Consider the following 23,709-nt stretch of genomic DNA (forward strand, 5'->3'; position numbering starts at 1 on the left):
CTACTCATTTGCTCAAACAGTATGGAGTAAATTCAATGTACAGACTCTCGGTGAATACTCTGATCTCTATCTCAAAACAGATGTCTTATTATTGGCAAATATTTTTGAAAATTTCCGTGCAAGTTGTTATAAAACTTATGAATTAGATGCTTTACATTATTATGCTGCTCCAGGACTTGCTTTTTCGGCTATGCTCAAACATACAGGGGTACAACTTGAGCTATTACTAGACCCCGAAATGATACTGTTTTTTGAGAAAGGTCTCCGTGGTGGAGTATTTCAATGCGCCAATCGATACGCCAAGACCAATAATCGCTGCATGGGTAAAGACTTCAATCCTGAAGAAGATGAGTCCTACATCATGTATCTGGACGTAAACAACCTCTACGGAGCTGCAATGAGTATGCCTCTTCCTTAAGGCACCTTCGAGTGGGAGGAAAAGATCACTGAGAAGAATATTTCATCAATATTCAACTCTGATGAATCCATCGGATACGTACTTGAGGTTGTCTTGGAGTATCCTAAAGACCTACATGAACTCCATAAAGACATGCCATTGAGTCCAGAACATTGCACTCCACCAGGCTGCAAGGCTCGTAAGCTAGCTACAACACTGCATCCAAAAATGAATGTTGTGATTCATTACAAGAACTTGGAACAGTGCTTGCAACTCGGGATGAAACTTGTAAAAGTTCACCGAGTGTTGAAGTTTGCGCAGTCACCATGGCTTAAACCTTACATCGACAAGAACACCGAGTGTCGTAAAAATGCTGCCAATGAGTTTGAAAAGAACTTTTTCAAGCTCATGAACAACGCAGTGTTTGGTAAGCCCTTGGAGAATATGCGTAAACACAAAGATGTCAAGCTGGTGACAAAGTGGCTTGGTCGATATGGCGCAAAAAGTTTGATTTCAAAATCAAACTTTAACAGCTTCACGATTCTTAAGGAAAATCTAGTAATAGCTGAGCTGAATGAATTGAATGTAGTCTTCAATAAACCGATTTATGTCGCTTTCAGTATCCTGGACTTGTCAAAGATCTTTTTATATGATTTTCATTACAAACCCGTCAAGCAAAACTTGGACAATGACGCTGCAAAGTTACTCTATGCCGACACGGACAGCCTCATCTATCACTTCAAGATACCTGATATTTTTCAAGTCATCAAACGTGATATCCACGAGTTTGATACTTCTGACTATCCAATCAACGAGTATGGCATGCCTCAAAACAATAAGAAGGTTCTTGGGCTCATGAAGGATGAAAACAATGGCAAAATTGTGTCAGAGTTTATCGGCCTCAGAGCACAGCTGTACGCTTTCAAGCTGCACGAAAAAAGTGAGGTGAAGAAGAGAGCCAAGGGGGTCAAGGGATCAATGTTGCGAACGATCACGTTTGATGACTTCAAGAATTGCTTATTAGATCATGTAATTATTTGTAAAGAGCAATTCTTGATAAGAAGTGATAGACATGTTGTAAAAACAATCAAGCAGAATAAGCTTGCACTGAGCTGGGATGACGATAAACGTCAACTGCTGAGAGACTCTACAGATACTCTTCCATGGGGCTACAAGAAAGCAGATATAGAGCCACCAGCTAAAAGAAGAAAAATGTAAATAATTGTAAATACTTAGACTTAAGATTGTAAATAATTAGATTTAAGTTTTTGTAAATAATTAGACTTAAGATTGTAAATAATTAGATTTAAGGCTGTAAATAATTAGATTGAAAGTTGTAAATGAATAACTTTAAGTTTTTGTTAATAAAATATTTATTATACATCTGTTTTATTAATCCACCTATTATGTTTAGTATCAAAACCTAGCCATTTAACATAGTATTTATTTCCACGCTTTTTAATAATTTTTTTAACTAAGTATACATCTGGATATTTGACTTTGCTGAGTTCCTCTTCATAAAATCCGCCTTATATTGGTTGATCCTGGTAGTCCACAATCTTGTCTGTTGTTGGACTTGTATTCTGAACAGTCTTGATGGTAAAAATCTCAGTCGTCCAGTTTGGTGTACATCCTTTCTCAAATAAATTTTTATACTTGCTGATTCGAACCTTGTCACATACTTTAAATTAATTTTTTTTTTCTTTGACGCTGGCTGGATTTGTTGATAGATTTTTTCAAGCAGTTGTTTCTCCTGAGCAGTGGTAACATCAGCAGATTTCATTTTGATGGTACTGTGTTTGGTGTTATTGTAAATATTCACCAAGTCCTCCAATATATCAGTCCACTTATAACTACCACGAGCTGTGAATTCTCGCCACATTTTATTCTTACGTGTTCTATTAAAACGTTCACAGATAGATGCTTTGAGATTGCTGAATGTTGAGTAAAGATTTATCTTGTGCTGCTTCATCAGATCTTTGAATTCTATGTAGAAGAACTCTTTACCCTGATCAACATGGAGATTCCTAGGTACACAACCTTGCTGGAGTACAAACTTCATAGCACTAGTGACATCAACACCACTTTTTGATTTAATTAGAACTGCCCAGGCATACTTTGAAAATATATCTATTATTGTAAGCAGATACTTGTATCCTTTATTAACTGTTGCATATGGAATCATCTCAACCAAGTCAGCTCGCCCAGTCTCATCGAAACCTCGGATGTCAACATGACGACGTTTATAGTTTCTGCGAGCTGGTTTGTGAAGCTCTTTAGGTATCACTGCCTTTTTGTTGATCATTGAGTTTCTCAACGAAATATTTGATATTATTCTGGTGAGTGGAGAGTACTGCTTTAACGTCCTCAATAGTCGTCTGCAAATTTATCACAGTAGCTGTCAGTGTTACTATATCAGAGTGTAAATGTGAAATAAACTCTTTCTGTTCACTGTCTATACTTTTATTCAGTTCAGACATCTGTCTCCGTACAAATTGCACTGTCGCAGCATCATGTTCATTTGAAGGATTACCTAGATTGCGCAGTCTTTTATTCTCAATGTTATATTTTCCATCAGAAGCTACATTGAAACCTCTACCAGCTGGTCTTCGTTGACCTGACTTGTAATTGTCCAGTGGACGTCCAAATATACCGATGCTCATAGTTGTGAACACTTTGACTGTCAACGTCTGAATGATATAATTTTCTAGAAGCTTTTAATATATAACTCCAGCCTCCCTGAGCTCTTCAATAATTGACATGATTTCATTCGTGTGACTTGGATTCCCAGCAGCTTGAGACACCATCAGCAGTCGCAAACGGTCAACTAGTTCATTTGGATCATCCCAGTATACATAGTCCATAGGTGTCTTGGTGGTAATCATAAATTTTGGTAGTCCTCTACCATGCTTTTCAACAAAATCAGCAATATATTTCTTATACTTGTCTGTTGAATCTCTTTCAATACTTTTGCTTGAATCATAACTTTTCCTATGAGTATTTGTTCTCTAAATAATTTCCAAATATTTTGTCTTATCATCTTACGTGACAAGCGTATCATTCGGTGTTTTTGTAAACAATAATTCCAACAACCCATGAGTTATTGGATAATTCCTTCCTTTGAAAGTTATTGTATCATTTGAAAATGAAATATCTGAATCATCCATACAGATTTCACCATGTTTTTTGCGTACACCATATCTCATGTCATTATTTTTGTGTTTTGAACTTAAACGTTGTAAATAATTAGTGAAAAGAGGATTTTTAGGCTTTGGAGTACTTGTTGATGATGGTAGCTGAGTTATATAGCAAATGATGTATTGTTAAATGAACTTTCATCATCCGATATTAAACTGTTGTATACTTCTGGATCATCATACAAAGATTTTTCAATCTCTTGTTTTTAGACCTGTGGCTTTTCTTCTTTTTTAATATTTTCTTCTTTAAGCTTTGAAGATTCAACTATACTCTGAAGTGGTGTGACAATAGGCCTGAATATTTCCTCCATGGCTTCTTCAGCTGTATCCTTACCCAACTTCAACATCTTATGCTTCCGTTGCATAGCATCGCTGGCTTGAGATATCTGATGCAGAATATCCTTCTGCTTTGAAATTTCTTCAGGCTTCATGTTGACAGGTTAAAGTCTACAGCATGTATGACTATCACACTTTAAAGTACCTCAATTTATACTAATGAAGCAGTCGAATCCTTTTCGATACCTGCCACTGTTAAATTCACTGTCTATCTATTACCACAAACCCATATTTATTCCAGCATGCTGAGCATAAATCTCTGAATGAGTTGTATGACATGTCTGTTGTAACGGTAGGTTCCTGCTACTATGTCGCCCCTTTTTTAATTTTTAAAATTTAAGGGCGCCAGTGGAATTTTTGCCATGGTTCCCAGAACCGGTCCAAGCAATGAAAGATATCTAAGGGTCGAGAGAGATTATAATTAGGCTGACAGAAATAACAACAATTAATTTTAAATTTAACTTCAAATTTATTCAACTACTTTTCAACCATTAATTTGATTTTAAACTAATTTCAATTTTATAAACTTTATTTTAATTTTATAAATTTTATTTTAATTTTAACTTAAATTGTTTTATAATTTTAACCTCCTTTAATTTTAATTTTAAATTATTTTATTCTAGACAATTTATCGTAATTTTAATTAAATTATTCTTAACCTTGATTTTATAAATTTAGATATTAAATAAATTCAATCATTAATTAATAAATCTAATGATTGGAAGAAGTAACCTGGCCAGTGCCTAGTATTTCCTCGAGCAGCGTAGTTAATTTCACAGAGGTAAATTTTCGATACCTGGGATTGTTATTAAATTCCTGGAGACTTCAGATGTTTTCCAATTCGTACTCAGGTCCCGGTGCAATAGCTACAACAATCTCCAGTGTGGCTGCTTCGTTTTATTTCTTCACTGCTTTCGGTTATTTTTCGGCGTTGTTAATTATCTGTAAGCACAGTACTGTTATAGTAATTATTTAGATTTATTTAAGCTGACTAAATGCCTAGCAAAAATAAATACAAGTTATTAATGATGGCTATCGCTTCGTTCCACAGTAGGTTCGAAGGACAGAAATAATTACCTTTTGTCTTTAAAATTCCGTGGCTGCTTTGTCGGGTTCCGTCTTCACAATGTCTTCTCTCCGTGCGACAACTTCCTTTTGTCTCGGTGCGGTCTTCTCCCCACTCTCGAAGCACTTCCACTCTAGGTCCCAGAACTTATTTTATCAAATTTTCACTGCGCATCTTAGATCACAGCGCCCTGTGATCCGTCGAAAATTAACCATAGTCAGGGTGAGAGCCTTCAATAGATAATAAAGGAGCCCCGTGACACTGTATTGACATGATCATCATAAATATGCTTCAAATTCATTTTATCTTGACGAAAGAGGGCGAGAAAGTTTGCGTTATCTCTAATCAGATGCTTAGGTATTCGTGTATAAGTTTGACAGAGATAAAAGCTATCAACGTCCTTGTGTCGACCCATGCAGAAAAAAGCCTTGATGTGATCTTGTTTTTCACAAGCAACATCATCAAATATCATCAGGGAGTTAGGCTTAGCATCTTCAGGCTTGATTACAGCCTCATGTTCGCTGAATGTGAAGAATCCAATACCATCAATCTGTTTAAGCAGTGTCTCCAGGAACTGATACTTTGGTTGGTTAAGAGACTTTGAGTAGAGATATATATTCTCAAACCTCAAACCGTTTGGATGTACAATAAGAGAGAGCAGAGCATTCGTCTTTCCACAGTTGGATGGCCCGCAAAATATAGCACGTACACTATTTGGAAGCAAAGCACCGTGTCGTTTGATTTTTTTCACACCGGTCCCTTGAACAATTTGATCAAAGTTGATAACTGGTAACTGAGCTCTTGGTTTCTTAAACTCCATGACTGCTCAATTAATTTTGAGGCTCGTAGGTATAAATACAGGCTTATATAGATCACCAAGTCAGTCTTTGATGTGTCATGTCTGAGAGCAGACGTGGTAAAGGTGTTGTCAACCATATAATCAACAAACTCCCACTTGAACTTCACATAGGAGGATATCAGTACTGTGGTCCAGATACAATGTTAGCCAAGAGGTTAGCTCGAGGTGACTCAGGTATAAATTCTTTGGACGCTGCGTGTAAGGAACACGATATAGCTTACTCTAAAAATCGTGAAAATTTGGAAGCTCGTCACGAGGCTGATAAAATTCTATCTGAGAAAGCGTGGCAACGATTTCAAGCGAGAGACGCTGCTATTGGTGAAAAAGCTGCTGCTTGGAGTGTGAATAAAATCATGAAGTTGAAAAGACGTTTTGGTATGGGTCTTAAAAAAGAAAAACCTATTACCAAGCGTAAGACAACCAAGCTCAAGACTACCAAGAAGAAAGATGTTGTTCTATTTTGGAAATTTGTGAACCATCTGAATCGTACGCAACAAGCCAAAGACTTTTAAAACCTTAACAACGAGCTGTAATTCAAAACTAGCTGGCAGGCGCTCTCTCCACGGTCCGCGCCTTTTCCGGTACCTAAGTCTACAACTTTACTGAGGCTCTCTCATTGGTTAAACCATCCCCTCCACCGTCACCTCGAACGAGCCATCTCATTGGCGCTCACATTATTCCCCCACTACTCGCAAAGACAGTATATCAGTAGCAGCTCAGCGGGCCTAGCCGCCAGTTCTTCTCGTGCCTTCGACAACAGTTCCAGCGACTAGCAACGAGACTTCAGCAAGCGTGCAAGGCTTGCAAGTATAGTAAAATACGGAAAAGCAAGCGAGCAAGGCTTGCTTATTCCTAACAACCGAGTACAGTTACTTAATACGGACCATCTCATCAGCCCGAGTCAGTCTCAAGGGCTTAATCAACCATTTCGGAGACGGCAGCAAGCGCGCAAGGCTTTCCTCTACAGTGAACAACGGAATAGCAAGCGCGCAAGGCTTGACTATTCCCAACGACTTCTCAAATACTTACGGACCATCTCAATAGTCAAAAGCGTTGTTAGACCAGCTGTAAGCGTGCAAAGCTTACCGAACACATCTCGTTAGACAACAGGCGTGCAAAGCTTGTTGTCCGCGATCAGTATTTTAACTAATTCAGCTCTTCTAAGAGCTCTTGAAAATAAACAAATAGTTCTTATTAGAACTAAACAACCAGCTCTCTTTCGAGAGCGAGTGACCTTGAGTCACCGCTTAGCTACCACTTAGCTATAATTGTCATCTCGACAAAGCTCAGTCCGACTCGCAGTCTCATCTCAACCAAAGGCCTTTCTCAAGTCCGCCAAACAGTTCGATTACGTAAGAGCTCTTTTCAGAGTTAAGGAAAGTTCCAGTCAGAGTCCTCTCGAGTAGACAACATTCTACGGCAGATTGTTGATGAAGCTAAAAAGTCCATGAAACCTGGTGGAGATCCAGTTAAAACAGCCTTTGAAGGTGTTTGCAAGGCTGTCAAGAAAGCTGGATTACTTCTATTCTTGATTTCCCTGTTTGCAGGGTTATCAGCTGTTGGCACTCTGACAGGTGGAGCTGCAGGTGTTGCAAAAGCTTTGAACGATGCAAGCGCAGCTAAAAATCAACTTTTTGAAAAGAAACGTCACAATTTGAAGATGGAGGAAATAGCTGTAGGTAGAGGATGATACCTCAAACCGTACCGCAGTGGTATGGAACTCTATCTGAAAGCATACCCAGAGAGAGCTGGCTGTAAGAACTCAAAAAACCAGTAAAGCTACCACATCGAGCACTGACTAACATCGATTTATTAAAATATGCCAAGCTGCTTAAAATTTCAAATTTTCGTGGAGTTTTCATGAGAAATGATTTACCAAAATCCGGACCTAAAACAAATGAATCAGCAATAATAAATTTGGATGATAAACTTGAACCTGGGACTCACTGGGTTGCATACTTACATACTTGCAAGAAAAATCATGATCAAGTAATTCACTTTGACAGTTTTGGTAATCTACAACCTCCGCAAGACTTGATGGAATATCTCGATGTTGGTAGCGTAAAGTACAATCATAAAAAATATCAAGACTTTAATACAATCATATGTGGACATTTATGTCTTCAATTCTTGGCTGGACAACTATCAATTGAAGTGACTCGAGACTACAAGCGTCAGTCATGGCAGAGTCATTCACCTTGACACTATCTGGAAACTCCTCCGTATTGGAGGCAAATTATTTTCCACCGATTGAGCTATTACCAACAAAAAATTATGCTCTTGGACTTGTTAAGCTCCTGACATTCAATTTAATACCAAATATTGATGTTAGTGCTAATGAATTCTATGAATCATCAAAAAGATCGAAGAGAAGTACAATCAAGAGATTTCAAGAAATAACTATACCAACAGGGAGTTATGAAATTAAAGATATTGAAACTTATATAAACAAGACATTACCTGAACTTAGTTTTACTTTAAAAGCAAACAACAATGAGTTGAGAAGTGAAATAAAATTTGATCAGTATATAAATTTTGAACCTGAAGAATTCATTGGTTCATTACTTGGATCTACCAACCACGTGCTTGAACCTAACACAGCACATAAATCTGATTTACCAGTTAAAATATTGAAAATCAATGATCTGAGAGTCGAGTGCAATATAACTACTGGATCATACACATACATCAATGGTGAGAAGAATCACACAATCCATGAATTTTTCCAGAGAGTTCCAGAAGGATATAAAATAGTAGAAGTGCCAACAAACATCATTTACCTGCCAGTCACCGTACGAGCAATACACAACGTGAGACTCCGCATTGTTGACCAGGACGGAAAAATAGCAAATTGCCGTGGCGAGACTATCACAATAAGACTGCATATAAAGAGCCTGTAATGGGTATCGTATATGAGACAAAGACTGGTAGTGAGTATAAAAGGATTGCAGCATGTCCAAAGATTATCAGTCATCATCGAGCTCTGAAAGTGTTAACACGTCAGAACAAAAAGTTCCTAAAAATTCTAGGACTAAAATTACGTGGAAAATTCACAAGATAAAAATAAATTTTTGTTGTCTAGCTTGTGTGATACCATGACAGAAATCTAAGATATAAAAAAATCGATTTTTTTTTATGAGTCTATTGCGCACTGTGAAGCTCATTCACACCTACCATACGCATCATCGACACTTAACAACAGTGATGAAATCAGGATTGCTGTTCAGCATCAAGATCTGTGCTTGCTCCGAAGCAAGAGCACATTACATTTTCATGGAAGAATGAGAAAAGCTGATGGTACTGCTGTAAGTGCTACTACAAAGATCAACATGGCTGTCTGTCATATGTTTGAAGAGATACGTTATGAGCTGAATGGTGTAGAAATTGACAGATGGAAGAATGTTGGCATTACCAGTGTTATGAAAGGATACGCTTCTTTAAGTCCAGGACAGCAAAATATTCTGGAAAATGCTGGTTGGATTGTTAATGAAGATAATAACAAGTTGACTGATGCTAATGGCTACTTTGATGTCTCAGTACCGCTGAGTTTTATCCTCGGATTTGCTGAAGATTATCAACAAAATATCGAGAATGTCAAACATGAATTGATACTTATCAGATCAAATACTGATCGAAATGCTTATGTTGTTACTGCTGAGGGTGTAAATGTTACAATTACGATTCAAAAAATTGAGTGGGTTGTACCACATATAACAATGTCTGGCAAGCAAAAAATCGAGGTGTTGAATTATATAACCTCTGATTCAGCTATCCCAATCAGTTTCCGGTCTTGGGAACTGTATGAGTATCCACTGCTACCAGCTACAACCAAACACATTTGGGTAATAAAAACAACAAATCAACTCGAGAAACCTCGTTTTGTCATCCTTGGATTTCAAACAGCAAGGAAGAATCAATCGAATCAAAATGCAAGTGAATTTGATCACTGCAGCATAAGAGACGTTAAGCTGTTCCTGAACTCTCAGAGTTATCCATATGGAAATTTGAACTTCAACATTACGAATAATCAGTACGCCTTGATGTATGACATGTATACAAATTTTCAAAGTGCCTACTATGAAAAGAAGCTAAACCACTAATGGCTAGGAAAGATTTTCTGAATAAAGCATCTCTGTAAATAATTGACTGTTCCAAACAGAACGAGTCAATCAAGTCTGGGCCTGTGAATATACGTTTAGAGTTTGAATCGTCAGCATAATTTCCAAATCATAGTGCTGCTTACTGTTTGATAATTCACGACCGAATAGTGGAATACAATCTCATCAGCAGCACTGTAAGAAAACTTACTTAATGGTACAGTTTGATCCTAAGCCTACCATACATAACATGTATGTGTGGGACTTTGCATCCAGACAAGCAAGGAAAGGTCCATGGTAACAAGCAGCAAGAGATAGAGAACGTTTTCACCGACGAATACAAGAATTAAATAAAATTATTGAACCTGTATTAATTAATAAACTTAATGTAACAAAAAATAATTAATAAAAAACACTTTATAATTTAATGATTGTTTATTTATAAAAGCTTATTAAAATAATTATTTTAAGATACATTAGCTCATAAAAAAGATTTATTATTACATTCATAGCAGTCCTTCAATGGATAAGGACCATCGAGAACATCATTATACATAGTCTTAAGATGCTCTTTACGTCTTGTGTAGTCGATAAATCTTGAGTCCATCTTCATGTGATGAGGTAGCTCTGTCCATATAGCATTTCCCGAGAAAAAATTTTTCTATATAATTGTATATGATCATATATGATTATATATGGAATCACATATATAATAAGATACAATTATATATAATAATATATAATTATATATAACTATACATGATTATAGATGGAATTATATATAAGATTATATATAATTATATATGAGAATATATGAAGCAATATACAGCCATGCAGGATTATACAGGGTGTCCCAGAAGTCGCGCACCCTATTGTAGGGATCGAAAGAGAAAAATATTCTGAGACGAAAAGTCCTTAGCCATTTTTGAATCAGACGCATGGATAATTAATGATTAATTAATGAAAGTGACCAATCAGGAGCGCGTGACAGAAGAATTGAAAGTGAGTGGAAAGGCAGAAAGAGACGCGAGAGTAAGACGAGAGATCTGCTGCCTGCGTCTCGCGCAGTAGACCGAGAGTGGGGACGGAACAAACGTGGACGGCGGACGTACGTGATGCTAGGTGAATGTGTGAGATCGTGCGCTAGTGTGGGCTAGCGTCAGTGTAACGGTAACAATGCACGTATGAATGTGAGTGAGGATATTTTTATTTTTTCTTATTACAGGCACAAGATTTGACCAAATTCGACAGGAAAAAAAGGAGATTTTACTGAACTCAATCGGCACGACTGAATTTTGATTTTTAATTGAAATAATTGAAGAAATTTTTAATGAAGAATCAGTAGCGGGGCTCAGAAAAAGGCAAAGGGCAAAAGTTACTGGACTTTTTTATTCATTAGAAAAATTAAAGTAATTGTTGATTAAACAATCATTAACAAGGCACTGGGCGGCTGTGTCTGAATTTTTTTTTTATTTGAAGTAATTAAAGTAATCGTTAATTGAAAAATAGGTAGCGAGGGTCAGTTAGAGGCCTTGGGTAGCCATGACAAAATTTTGATTTTTAATTAGAATAATTAAAGTAACTTTTAAATAAAAAATCAGTAGCGAGGGTCAGTAAGAGGCACTGGGCAGCTATGAATGAAATTTTATTTTTATTTCGAATAATAACAGTAATTTTTAATTTAATATTAAGTAGCGAGGGTCAGTGTGAGGCCCTGAGCGGCTATGGATGAATTTTTATTAGTATTTCGAATGATTAAAATAATTTTTAATTAAAAAATAAGTAGCAAGGGTGTGTAAGAGACACTGGGCGGCTTGGGATAAATTTTGATTTCGATCTAGAATAATTGAAGTAATTTATAAATGAAAAATAAGTAGCAAGGGTGAGTAAGAGGTACTGGGTGGCTATGAATAGATTTTTATTTTTATTCGGAAAAATAAGAATAATTTTCAATTGAAAAATAAGTAGCGAGGGTCAGTTAAAAGCATTGGGAGGCTATGAATGAATTTTTATTTTTATTTCGAATATTTAAAGTAATTTTTGATTGAAAATCGAGTAACTAGGTCGAGTAAGAGGCACTTGGCGGTTATGAATGAATTTTTATTTTTATTGGGAATAGTTGGAATAATTTTTAATTGAAAAATAAGTAGCGAGATTCAGTTAGAGGTACTAGGCAGCTATGAATGAATTGTTATTATTATTTCGAATCATTCAAATAATTTTTAATTGAAAAACAAGTAGCGAGGGTAAGTACTAGCCCCTGAGTGGCTATGAATGAATTTTTATTTTTATTTGGAATAATTAAAGTAATTTTCAAATGAAAAACAAGTAGTGAGGGTCAGTGAGAGGCAATGAGCAACTATGAATTAATTTTAGTTTTTATTCGGAATAGTAAAAGTAATTTTTAATTAAAAAATAATTAGCGAGGGTCAGTTAGAAGCACAGAGCGACTATGGATGAATTTTGATTTTTATTTCGAATAATCAGCGTAATTTTCAATTGAAAAATAAGTACCGAGGGTCAGTTAGAGGCCCCGAGCGGCTATGGATAAATTTTTATTTTCATTTCACATAATTAAAGTAATTTTTGATTGAAACATAAGTAGCGAGGGTCAGTTAGAGGCCCAGAGCAGCTATGCATGAATTTTTATTATTATTTCGAATGATTACAGTAATTTTCATTCAGAAAATAAGTAGGGAGGTTGTGTAAGAGACACTGGGTGGCTGGGAAGGAATTTTCATTTCAATTAACAATACTTAGAATAATTCTTGATTTAAAAACCAGTAGGAACAATAATTAAGAGGCACTGCGCAGCTATGAATAAATTTTTATTTTTATTTAGAATGATTAAAGTAATTTTCATGTGAAAAATTAGTGGTAAGTGTCAAGTTGAGGCTCTGGGTGGTTTTCTGAATAAAAATTACTGTAATCATTCGAAATAATAATAAAAATGCATTCATAGCCGCCCAGGGCCTCTAACTGACCCTCGCTACTCATTTTTCAATCAAAAATTACTCTTATTACTCCGAATAAAAATTAAAATTAATTCATAGCTGCTCATTGCCTCTCACTGACCTCCACTACTTGTTTTTCATTTAAAAATCACTTTTATTATTCCAACTAGAAATAAAAATTCATTCCTGCTCGCTCAGTGTCTCTTACACACCCTCGCTACTTATTTTCTGAATAAAAATTGCTCTAATCATTCGAAATAATAATAAAAATTCATGCATAGCTGCTCTGGGCCTCTAACTGACCCTCGCTACTTATGTTTCAATCAAAAATTACTTTAATTATGTGAAATGAAAATAAAAATTTATCCATAGCCGCTCGGGGCCTCTAACTGACCCTCGGTACTAATTTTTCAATTGAAAATTACGCTGATTATTCGAAATAAAAATCAAAATTCATCCATAGTCGCTCTGTGCTTCTAACTGACCCTCGCTAATTATTTTTTAATTAAAAATTACTTTTACTATTCCGAATAAAAACTAAAATTAATTCATAGTTGCTCATTGCCTCTCACTGACCCTCACTACTTGTTTTTCATTTGTAAATTACTTTAATTATTCCAAATAAAAATAAAAATTCATTCATAGCCACTCAGGGGCTAGTACTTACCCTCGCTACTTGTTTTTCAATTAAAAATTATTTGAATGATTCGAAATAATAATAACAATTCATTCATAGCTGCCTAGTACCTCTAACTGAATCTCGCTACTTATTTTTCAATTAAAAATTATTCCAACTATTCCCAATAAAAATAAAAATTCATTCATAACCGCCAAGTGCCTCTTACTCGACCTAGTTACTCGATTTTCAATCAAAAATTACTTTAAATATTCGAAATAAAAATAAAAATTCATTCATAGCCTCCCAATGCTTTTAACTGACCCTCGCTACTTATTTTTCAATTGAAAATTATTCTTATTTTTCCGAATAAAAATAAAAATCTATTCATAGCCACCCAGTACCTCTTACTCACCCTTGCTACTTATTTTTCATTTATAAATTACTTCAATTATTCTAGATCGAAATCAAAATTTATCCCAAGCCGCCCAGTGTCTCTTACACACCCTTGCTACTTATTTTTTAATTAAAAATTATTTTAATCATTCGAAATACTAATAAAAATTCATCCATAGCCGCTCAGGGCCTCACACTGACCCTCGCTACTTAATATTAAATTAAAAATTACTGTTATTATTCGAAATAAAAATAAAATTTCATTCATAGCTGCCCAGTGCCTCTTACTGACCCTCGCTACTGATTTTTTATTTAAAAGTTACTTTAATTATTCTAATTAAAAATCAAAATTTTGTCATGGCTGCCCAAGGCCTCTAACTGACCCTCGCTACCTATTTTTCAATTAACGATTACTTTAATTACTTCAAATAAAAAAAAAATTCAGACACAGCCGCCCAGTGCCTTGTTAATGATTGTTTAATCAACAATTACTTTAATTTTTCTAATGAATAAAAAAGTCCAGTAACTTTTGCCCTTTGCCTTTTTCTGAGCCCCGCTACTGATTCTTCATTAAAAATTTCTTCAATTATTTCAATTAAAAATCAAAATTCAGTCGTGCCGATTGAGTTCAGTAAAATCTCCTTTTTTTCCTGTCGAATTTGGTCAAATCTTGTGCCTGTAATAAAAAAAATAAAAATATCCTCACTCACATTCATACGTGCATTGTTACCGTTACACTGACGCTAGCCCACACTAGCGCACGATCTCACACATTCACCTAGCATCACGTACGTCCGCCGTCCACGTTTGTTCCGTCCCCACTCTCGGTCTACTGCGCGAGACGCAGGCAGCAGATCTCTCGTCTTACTCTCGCGTCTCTTTCTGCCTTTCCACTCACTTTCAATTCTTCTGTCACGCGCTCCTGATTGGTCACTTTCATTAATTAATTATTAATTATCCATGCGTCTGATTAAAAAATGGCTAAGGACTTTTCGTCTCAGAATATTTTTCTCTTTCGATCCCTACAATAGGGTGCGCGACTTCTGGGACACCCTGTATATAGTTCCATATACAATTATATATAAGTGTATATAATTATATATAATCATATATAATTATATACAATTATGTATAACTATATATGGAGCAATATATAACTATATATGGAGCAATATACAACCATGCAGGATTATATATAGTTCCATATACAATTATATATAAATATATATAATCATACATGATTATATATGGAATTGTATATGAGGGTATACATAATCATATATAATTTTATATGACTATATAAGGAGCAATATACAGCCAAGCAAGATTATAAATAATTCCATTTATAATTATATATAATCATACATGATTATATATGGAATTGTATATAAGGTCATATATAATCATATAAAATTATATATGACTATCGATAGAGCAATATATAGCCATGCAAGATTATATATAGCCCCATATATAATTATACATAAGTATTAGGGTGTGCCAAAATGTAACTCCCGTGGAGAACCTTTTAAAATTGGAATGATCCTTCATCCCATCTGATGCCATGGTTTCTTAACAAAAAACCTTTGGTCTCCAAGACCATAAATTCATTGGTGTACTCAGCTGGTGGTTCGAAATTTGCTAGCGCGGCAGAATTCAAAAAATCCACTTCATTACTAAGCGAGATACCGCAATCTCTTTGACAATAAAAGATCCATCAAGTGTGTAGAAGCCTTCAAAATCAATGAAAATCTCCATCTTCTCAACTTAAGCGCTCAAGTTCACAACTGAAAACATAATAACGGTGTCGTGGTTGTGAGCTGATTCTATATCGTTAATCCCCACCACCACCACTATAAAAATGAAAAAGTAGGGGTAAATTGCGCATAAAAGGTTGCGTTAGAAAAAAAATTTCGTCAAAAAATGACATCACTAAAAAGTTAGGGCTTGTTTATAAAAAAGACTGACGAAATAACGGGACAAAATGATGGCAAAATCGCAGGAGATGACAGTGAAAGGGTTGTAGATATGTTCAAAATGGTGGCTGCCAGATGGCGGGCCAAAAGGTAACGTAGTCGCGGGAGATGGCGGCTACTAGGTGGCAGGCCAAAGGGGCGGGAAAATGGCGGAAATTAAAATTTAAAATAGTCGATAAAAAGGGTTGACAATATGGTCAATTGATGAAAAAGGGTGAAAATATAGTCGGTAATTTAGCATGGACACGAACCAATCTGTCGGTATGCAGATTTCTACATTACCTATATCCAGAACGCTCCTAGGTACACTACTGAAGTCAAGAAACAGACAAAACGTATCATGCGTTAAATAAATGAAAAATTATATCATGCGTTAAGCCTGACTATAAGATTATGTCTAAAAAATAAAAAAAAGTTAAAATTAATTTATTAGTTAATATTTCCACGTCGTGCATTTGATTTTTAAATACTCAGAATTACGATATTATGTATCTGCATAACTTCACCTTATATAGAAGTTGCAAAAAACAAAAAAAAATTTTTTGTTTTTTTATAAATTCATATTTAAAAATAAAAAAATACCTTTCCAAAAATTTTAGGATCTCTTAAGATCAGTTCAAGGTATCATACTAAAAAAATTGAGCCAAAATTTTAACGTCAATTTTCATTTTTGACGATTTTCAAAAATTCAAACTGAAAAATTTGGCATTTTTCGAAATTTTTTTCGAAAATATTTTTTTTTTCAATAGTCCTAAGTGTCCCCTTTCAAACAAACGAAAGACCATTCCTGTATCTATAATATCATTCGAGATATTGCAAAAACAAAATTGAAAAACTGGAAAAATCGCAAAATTTTGAATTTGCATATCTTTTGAAAAAAATTTTTTTATTTTTTTTTGACGGAACTTCGTTTTATGATTAAAGAAAACTTCTGACCAAAATTCATCCAAATCAAAAGAGGTTGATTCCAACTATTGGTCGATTTGACATGGAATGACCCAGCCCAATGAAAAAAGATTTTGTCTAATCATATATAATCATGCATAATCGTCTATATATGATCAGATCCAAAAATTGGCCAGGTCGAATCATATATAACTTGATCTGATTATATATGAACAGATATGTTTATATGTCGCGTGCTTAAAGGTAAAAGGGCTTATAACTAAGGGTTAATAGGGATTTATGCTGAAAGGGCGTATAAAAAAATTTTTTTTTGCCATTCGGTTTGAAATTGTCTGAAACGTAAAAATCTGTAAAAAAAAAGTTGGTATCCTAAAGCTGAAAGAGCGTATCTCAAGATATACGCCCTTTCACCTTTAAGAAAAGTACTACTTAAAGGTAAAAGGGCGCATAAAAAAAAAATATGTGTATGTACCAGAGTACACAGATAAGAAGTGAAACTTCTTTATGACATATCATTTTTTACTATTTACAACTTTACATAAATTGGGTAGATAAGACTTAAGGAAAAAAAATTTTTCCGGATAAAATTATAGTATATTGTGTAACATGGGACGAAAGTACTACTCTCTGTCCCGGGTATGTAGTACTTTTCGTCCCATGTTGCACATACTATTTTTTATCCTGCCAGGCCCAAAATTCGTAAAAAAGTTTAATGGAACTCAGCGATTTGTGCACGGGGTCTACGGGCGAAGCCTCGGTGGGGTCCAGGGGCGAAGCTCCGGCAGGGGGTTGGGGGGGGGCGGAGCCCCCCACCTCCAAAATACTTATTTTAAATTATATTATATTATTTTATAATTTTTATATTTTCGTTGGAAAAAACAAAATACAATCATTTTTCTTATCAACAGTTCGAAAAGTTTATTAGAAAATCATATTTTCTATTTAAATAACATTATTAACTTTATCATTATTTTAATTTATATAATTTTTTAAATTATATTATCTGATAGCTCTTATAGTAACACGTACATAAATTCTTTGTTTATTTAAACCTCAGTGACTTAAATAACTATATATTAACTTTAATAATCTCAAGTTCAAATTTAGCTTTCTTTGGTAACAACGAAATACAATTATTTTCTCGATAAGAAAATAATTATTTGTTTCGATCACATTTTATAATTACGAAAGATCATCATTATTCTTGGTATAAATATTAATGCTGTTAATAATGCAGTTCTCAAATCTTACAGCAGGGGACATCAAATTAAACGCATTTGAAATTTTTTCATTTTTTAATTCACTCAATACTTCTCTTGTTTCCTTCGTAGACTCTTTACTTTCTTTTAAAGCTTGTTTTGAAGCTCCAGCTCTCAACCGAAAATTCGGATTTTTTTGTGGTATCGGTTCAAACGGAATGTCGAAGTTTAAGCCGTCAATATCTTCTATAATGCGTGTAGGTGAAGGTACGCTTTCTTCGTCAGCAATTAATTCATGAGCAGATTTGACAGTAGAAGTAGACGGTTGTGGATCTTGAAGATCTACGTTACTTGAAACGCCTGAAAGTCGAGCCCTTTTGACTGGCGGATTCGTTACTTGAGATTGGTGTACGTTTTTTTTCATGAAGTGGCTGCTGGTTTTCTGAATTGATTATTTTATTGAATATTCTTGTCTTGTTTTGTAATGAATTTTCAATGTAACCTTCAGCGACACTGCTAGACCGCCATCCTCCATGTTGTTTAATAGTGGTTAAACTGGCTCCAGAGTTTGCTAGCAGTGTCGTTGAAGTACGACGAAAACAATGTCCCGTATAACCTTCCGGATCGGGTAAATTCAAAAACCTTGCAATTTTTTGGGGTACGATACAAATTTTGATTTTACCCATTAGTTGACGAATGCAACGTCCATTTCTGTAACACAAAAAGAATTTTTCACTTGTGCAGTTTTTAGGCCGTAAAGCAATGTATTTTTTGACAAGGTGGTAGTATTTATTCATGATCACAAAAGATCGTGGGTAATAATTTTTGGTGTCTCGAACAGATACGATAAATTTAGACCCAACATATTCGACATCATTATGATTTAAGAGGCTAAGTTCTTTGCATCGCATCGCTCCACAAAATCCTAGAATTAGAATGACCTGAAACATAGTAATTTAATTACAAAATTATAATTTGTGTAAATATATATTTGTAAATAGAAAAAAAAGTTGTAAATAAATTGTACATATTTTATTATTATTATTATTATTATTATTATTATTATTAATAATAAAGTTAGCTGACGTTTTTAATATTTTGATTTCTTTTTCTCTTATTAAATTATAACTCAAAATATTTATAAAAAATTGCACTTATAGTTTTTTAATTTTTTTTACAAATGAAATTTTTTTTGTTTTTTTTTGTAATAATTTTTCATAAAAAAAATTATAAAAATTTTTTAAATGGCAGCTAACTTAATTTTCAATTATTACTATTATTATTAATAATAATAAAGTTAGCTGACGTTTTTAATATATTGATTTCTTTTTCTCTCATTGAATTAGAACTCAAAATATTTATAAAAAATTGCACTTATAGTTTTTTAATTTTTTTTACAAATGAAATTTTTTTTTTGTTTTTTTGTAATAATTTTTTCAATATAAAAAATTATAAAAAATTTTTAAATGTCAGCTAACTTAATTTTAAATTTTTATTAGTATTATTATTATAAAACTTACTTTCTCAACTAAACAAGTGTCATCGGCAGCTGTATCCAGAAATTTATTAATTTCATCCCATGTCAATATTTTGGATTTTTTTGATCGGAAACCTTTAGAGTTATTTTTCAAGAAAGTTGTAAGCTTCGTAAATTTTTGCAAGTCAATTCCATTTTTTAGGTTAACCAATGTCTTTATCATTCAATATTTAGACCATAGAGTTGATGGTGCGAAATTTTTGGAAAGTTGATTGAAGTACACCAAAAATACATCTTCAGTAAGATTTTTAATTTTTTTTCAATTGTCCAATCCATGAATTTTTGATATGTCCGATTATATTCATCGCTGGATTTCGCTGCGACCAAATTGTTTGTTATATCTTGGGCTTCAGCTTGAATATAGTCAGTACCCTCTTCGTCATTGTCACTCATCACTGACGTTTCAGATGAGCTCATCTTAGTTTTTTTAATTGTTTTATAACTATTTAACTTTTTAAATTATTAATTAAATCACGTAAATTATATCACAATTGATATGTTATTATAGCCGAGATATTGCACTAATGGCGTCATGACAGCTGTTCTGAAGCTTGATGCGTGTGATTACTAACGCGCATAGTATTGCACATGCGCACTAATGGGTAAACCGAGGATAGAAAGGTAAACCGAGGATAAAAAGTATCACTTCGATCTCAGATAGAATGGATAGAATCCGAATTTTGAGCCTAGGCAGGATAAAAAAGCTATTTTAGTATTATAGACATGCATACAAATAAAATAAGTAATTCATTTTATCATTGCTCTTATCTGTATTATTAAGAGAATAAGCGAAATTTTGTAGCCAGTGTATTTATATGATGAAATGGGTTTTTATGGTTAAATTTGGTTTAGTTGGAAAAGTTTTGACCTGAAGTTGTGTGTATTTAGGGTTTCATATCATTCTCACCAATAGTTAATTTATGATGATAAGTATTTATGCTGCATTCGTAAATGCTCTATCTTTAAATACATAGTTAAGAAATGACCCTGTATCTTGTGAACTATTGACGTTGTTAAAGATATAAGCTCATCCTGATGTTACACTCCTTAAGACATTTCATTTAAGTACCCATATCAATCTTTCCTATATTTATATATATTTTATATATGTATAGATGAAAAATATATCAAAATGCATGTGGGTACTCACATGAAAGCTCTTGATGAGCGTAACATCGGGATAAACTTATATTTTTAAAAACATCAGTAGTTAAAAAAGTACAGTGTAATTTAACAAAAGTCATTATTTAATAAAGCAAAATTTTATTTATTCATAGTTCACAAGTCATGGCAGTCACATAGTGACTGCAAGGTTCCTAAGACATAATTATTGTAATTTATCAATTATGATCTCATCGTCATTACTATTGTTGTCATTTTTTAAATTCTGCTTTTAATCTAAAAATTAGTTAATCAGCTTAAAAAATTATATAAAAAACTTTAATATCGATGTTCTAATTAGCGAATTGTCTAACTCCATTTTAGAAAATCTTCCATTTGTTCGAAAAAACAATTAGTTAAAAATTTATTATTACTTAAAAAAACCATTTAATATCTACTAGAGGTATAATATTTTAGTTTGAATCATTCAAATAATTTATAATTGGACTATTGCTACATCAAAATGTTAAAAAATCACCTTCTGCAAATTAAGGAGTTAGACCAATTGCTAATTAAACCGTCGATATTTATATTTCATGCCATAACTCAGTTAAAATAATTCAAAGCAAATATTTAATAACTTACTCAATTACACAAGTTATGAGTAAATAATTGGAATTATCTATTCAAAGTAATACAATTATTTAATGACAGTTAATCTTGTAGACATGGATTGATTTTATAGAATTCAAAATGAATAGACAAATCATTAGAAACGAAATAAAAAATATGTACATATACATATTTTTAATTACTAATAATTGTTTTGTTTTATTTTTAAATTATCATTTAATATTTTTTTTTAAATTGTTTTTAGAATTAATAATGTTTACTAGATTTATTCTTTACGGCGATATACTGAACTTTGATTTACCAAATGTTAAAAAATGGTTTCACAAGACAAGTTATACTCAAATAACAGCCTCATATACAAAGTTTGATATAAACAAATAGCAAATAAATCAATCAAAGACAAATTACGTAAAAATTAAGTAATAAAAAAAAATTACAATGACAGATAACATTCAAATATTTCGAAATTTCCCGTTTGCATCGCCCTATTGAATATGATTACTGGCGCCGTTCACAGAACAGCTGTTTCATTATGATCAAGCATCGAAAATCCAAATTTTATGATAAATATTTCTTAGAATGAATAATTCGACGTTTATAGCATTCATTTTGACCATTTTTAGTTATTTTTTTCAAAGTTAAGATTGCAATTGAACTATTTTCAGGCAATGTGTAGTATAACCGACTTACGTACATTATTTAATCAAGAATATCATTCAGTGAAATCTACCTTCCATTTCAGGTTTGGCCGAATGGCGTTTTTTAGATATATTTTACTATTTAACTTAAAAAAATTGTATAGTTGAGGTTTTACCCCGATACTACCATAGAAAGTTTTTTTTTCACATACCTTTAGGCACGCGATATGATCATGTATAATCACTCATATATGATCAGATCCAAAAAAAGGCCAGATCTAATCATATCTAATTATATCCTGTGAAAAAATATTCTGATCAGACCTAATATAAAAATTGGATATATCAGATTTGATCAGGGTTGATATGGCCATATCAAGATGTAGACAAACCTGAAGCCTAAGTAAAAGTGATAAATGCAGTTATATTTACAATAAAGTTGATGCAACATTCATTTTAGTTGTTTGTACAGCTTTATTCAAAAACAGATACACTCTGTATAAGTGTACAAAAATTCTACTCTTTTTTTAACTTAACATTTCAAAGTTAAGTATTTAGAAAAAGAACAATTCTGCGGCCATGCACCATCTATCGAAGACTTTAAATACTAGTTTTGACAGTGCGAAACATGTGATTGCTCCGTGGTGATGTCTTTTATTTGTAACTAATTAGGGGTGGAGGGGGGGGGGGCAAAATGGGGTACTTAATAAATCGTTATGATTTTAAGGACCTAAATACGCTGATTTTTCTCGTTTTCAGTCGTAATTAAAGAAAAATAATCAAATTTCAAGTTGTAGAACAAAAATTTTTTTTTTGCGGGCAAAATGGGGTACTCCCTTAAAAAGTGAAAAAAAAAATTAGGAAAACGGTTGACCCTAAAGACCATCCCTGCAACTTCCCGCTCATTTCCTACTTAAGCACACAAACCTACACTTATTACGTTTTTGAGCTCTTCGAGCTCAAAAATATAATTTTCATATCATTTTGAGCTCTCCGAGCTCAAAAATCTGCTAGAAGTTAAACAAAACACTATTTTTCGAATTTTTAAACCGCAATAACTTTTGAATGCATGAACCGATTTTTTTGTAGTTGGTGGCATTTAACGCAGTTTTTGAAGCCTCATGAAGAACTTTTAAGTTTAAATTGACCGAACAAGAAATTTCAGAGTAATTCTCAAAAAATGATTTTTTCGATTTTTTTCGTTAACGATAACTCACGAACGAATTAAGCGATTCCGACCGAGCTTAATCGACGTGTTTTTTTTATGTTAAGAGCTGATTAGTTTTTATAATTTATCGGTCAAGACGTATAAAAGTTGTTTCAAAAAAACCACATTTCAAAAAATTTTTTTTTGCAGTTTTTTTTAGATTTCTCAAAATCTACTGGTTCGAATCCATTTGACTTATATTTAAAATCTACGTTTAGTCAAACCCTTTCGAATAGCATCAATCGCGATCAAATCGGTCAAGCCGCTCAAAAGTTATGAGAGGTTTACATACATACATACACACACACACACACACACACACACACACACACACACACACACACATACAGACGTACGGACATCATCGCGGAAACATTCGGAGAGGCTTCCTAAGACCTCAAAACATCAACATCCGTTGAAAACTCGATTTTCGAAAAACGGGGTGAAACCAATAACCTCCCGATTTTTAAAAATTTTCAATTTTCTTAGCGACAAGTCTACGAAAGAACCCAAAGAGAGGAACAAATCACCTAAAAAAGAGACATTGTTAGTTGAAGCAATGTACTCCTAACAAAAATTGAGGTGGTAAAAAAA

The 23,709-nt window shown here is 33.5% G+C and overlaps 3 protein-coding genes and 1 long non-coding RNA gene across 4 annotated transcripts; 1 reads left to right on the forward strand and 3 right to left on the reverse strand.

Annotated features, from left to right (window-relative positions):
• The first annotated feature begins 550 nt into the window (after positions 1–550).
• LOC123270135 lies at positions 551–1,615 on the forward strand. The gene has a single exon (XM_044736074.1). It carries the CDS (start codon positions 551–553, stop codon positions 1,613–1,615), a length of 1,065 nt encoding a protein of 354 aa, XP_044592009.1.
• Positions 1,616–1,871: 256 nt separating this feature from the next.
• Positions 1,872–2,582, reverse strand: LOC123270136. The gene has a single exon (XM_044736075.1). The coding sequence runs from the start codon at positions 2,580–2,582 to the stop codon at positions 1,872–1,874; it is 711 nt and encodes a 236-aa protein (XP_044592010.1).
• A 2,588-nt stretch (positions 2,583–5,170) lies between these two features.
• LOC123270957 lies at positions 5,171–23,418 on the reverse strand. Its single transcript, XR_006510738.1, has 3 exons — positions 23,408–23,418; positions 10,529–10,530; positions 5,171–5,257 (listed from the first exon to the last, which is right to left on the reverse strand). It is a non-coding gene; the product is annotated as an uncharacterized LOC123270957 (long non-coding RNA).
• LOC123270949 lies at positions 18,238–20,068 on the reverse strand. The gene is made up of 3 exons (XM_044737136.1): positions 19,889–20,068; positions 19,520–19,541; positions 18,238–18,940 (listed from the first exon to the last, which is right to left on the reverse strand). The coding sequence occupies exons 1-3, from the start codon at positions 19,951–19,953 to the stop codon at positions 18,347–18,349; spliced, it is 681 nt and encodes a 226-aa protein (XP_044593071.1). The 5' UTR covers positions 19,954–20,068; the 3' UTR covers positions 18,238–18,346.
• Positions 23,419–23,709: the final 291 nt, after the last annotated feature.

This window comes from Cotesia glomerata, linkage group LG8 (genome assembly GCF_020080835.1).
Source record: "Cotesia glomerata isolate CgM1 linkage group LG8, MPM_Cglom_v2.3, whole genome shotgun sequence".
In the NCBI taxonomy this organism is placed as follows: Eukaryota; Metazoa; Arthropoda; class Insecta; order Hymenoptera; family Braconidae; genus Cotesia; species Cotesia glomerata.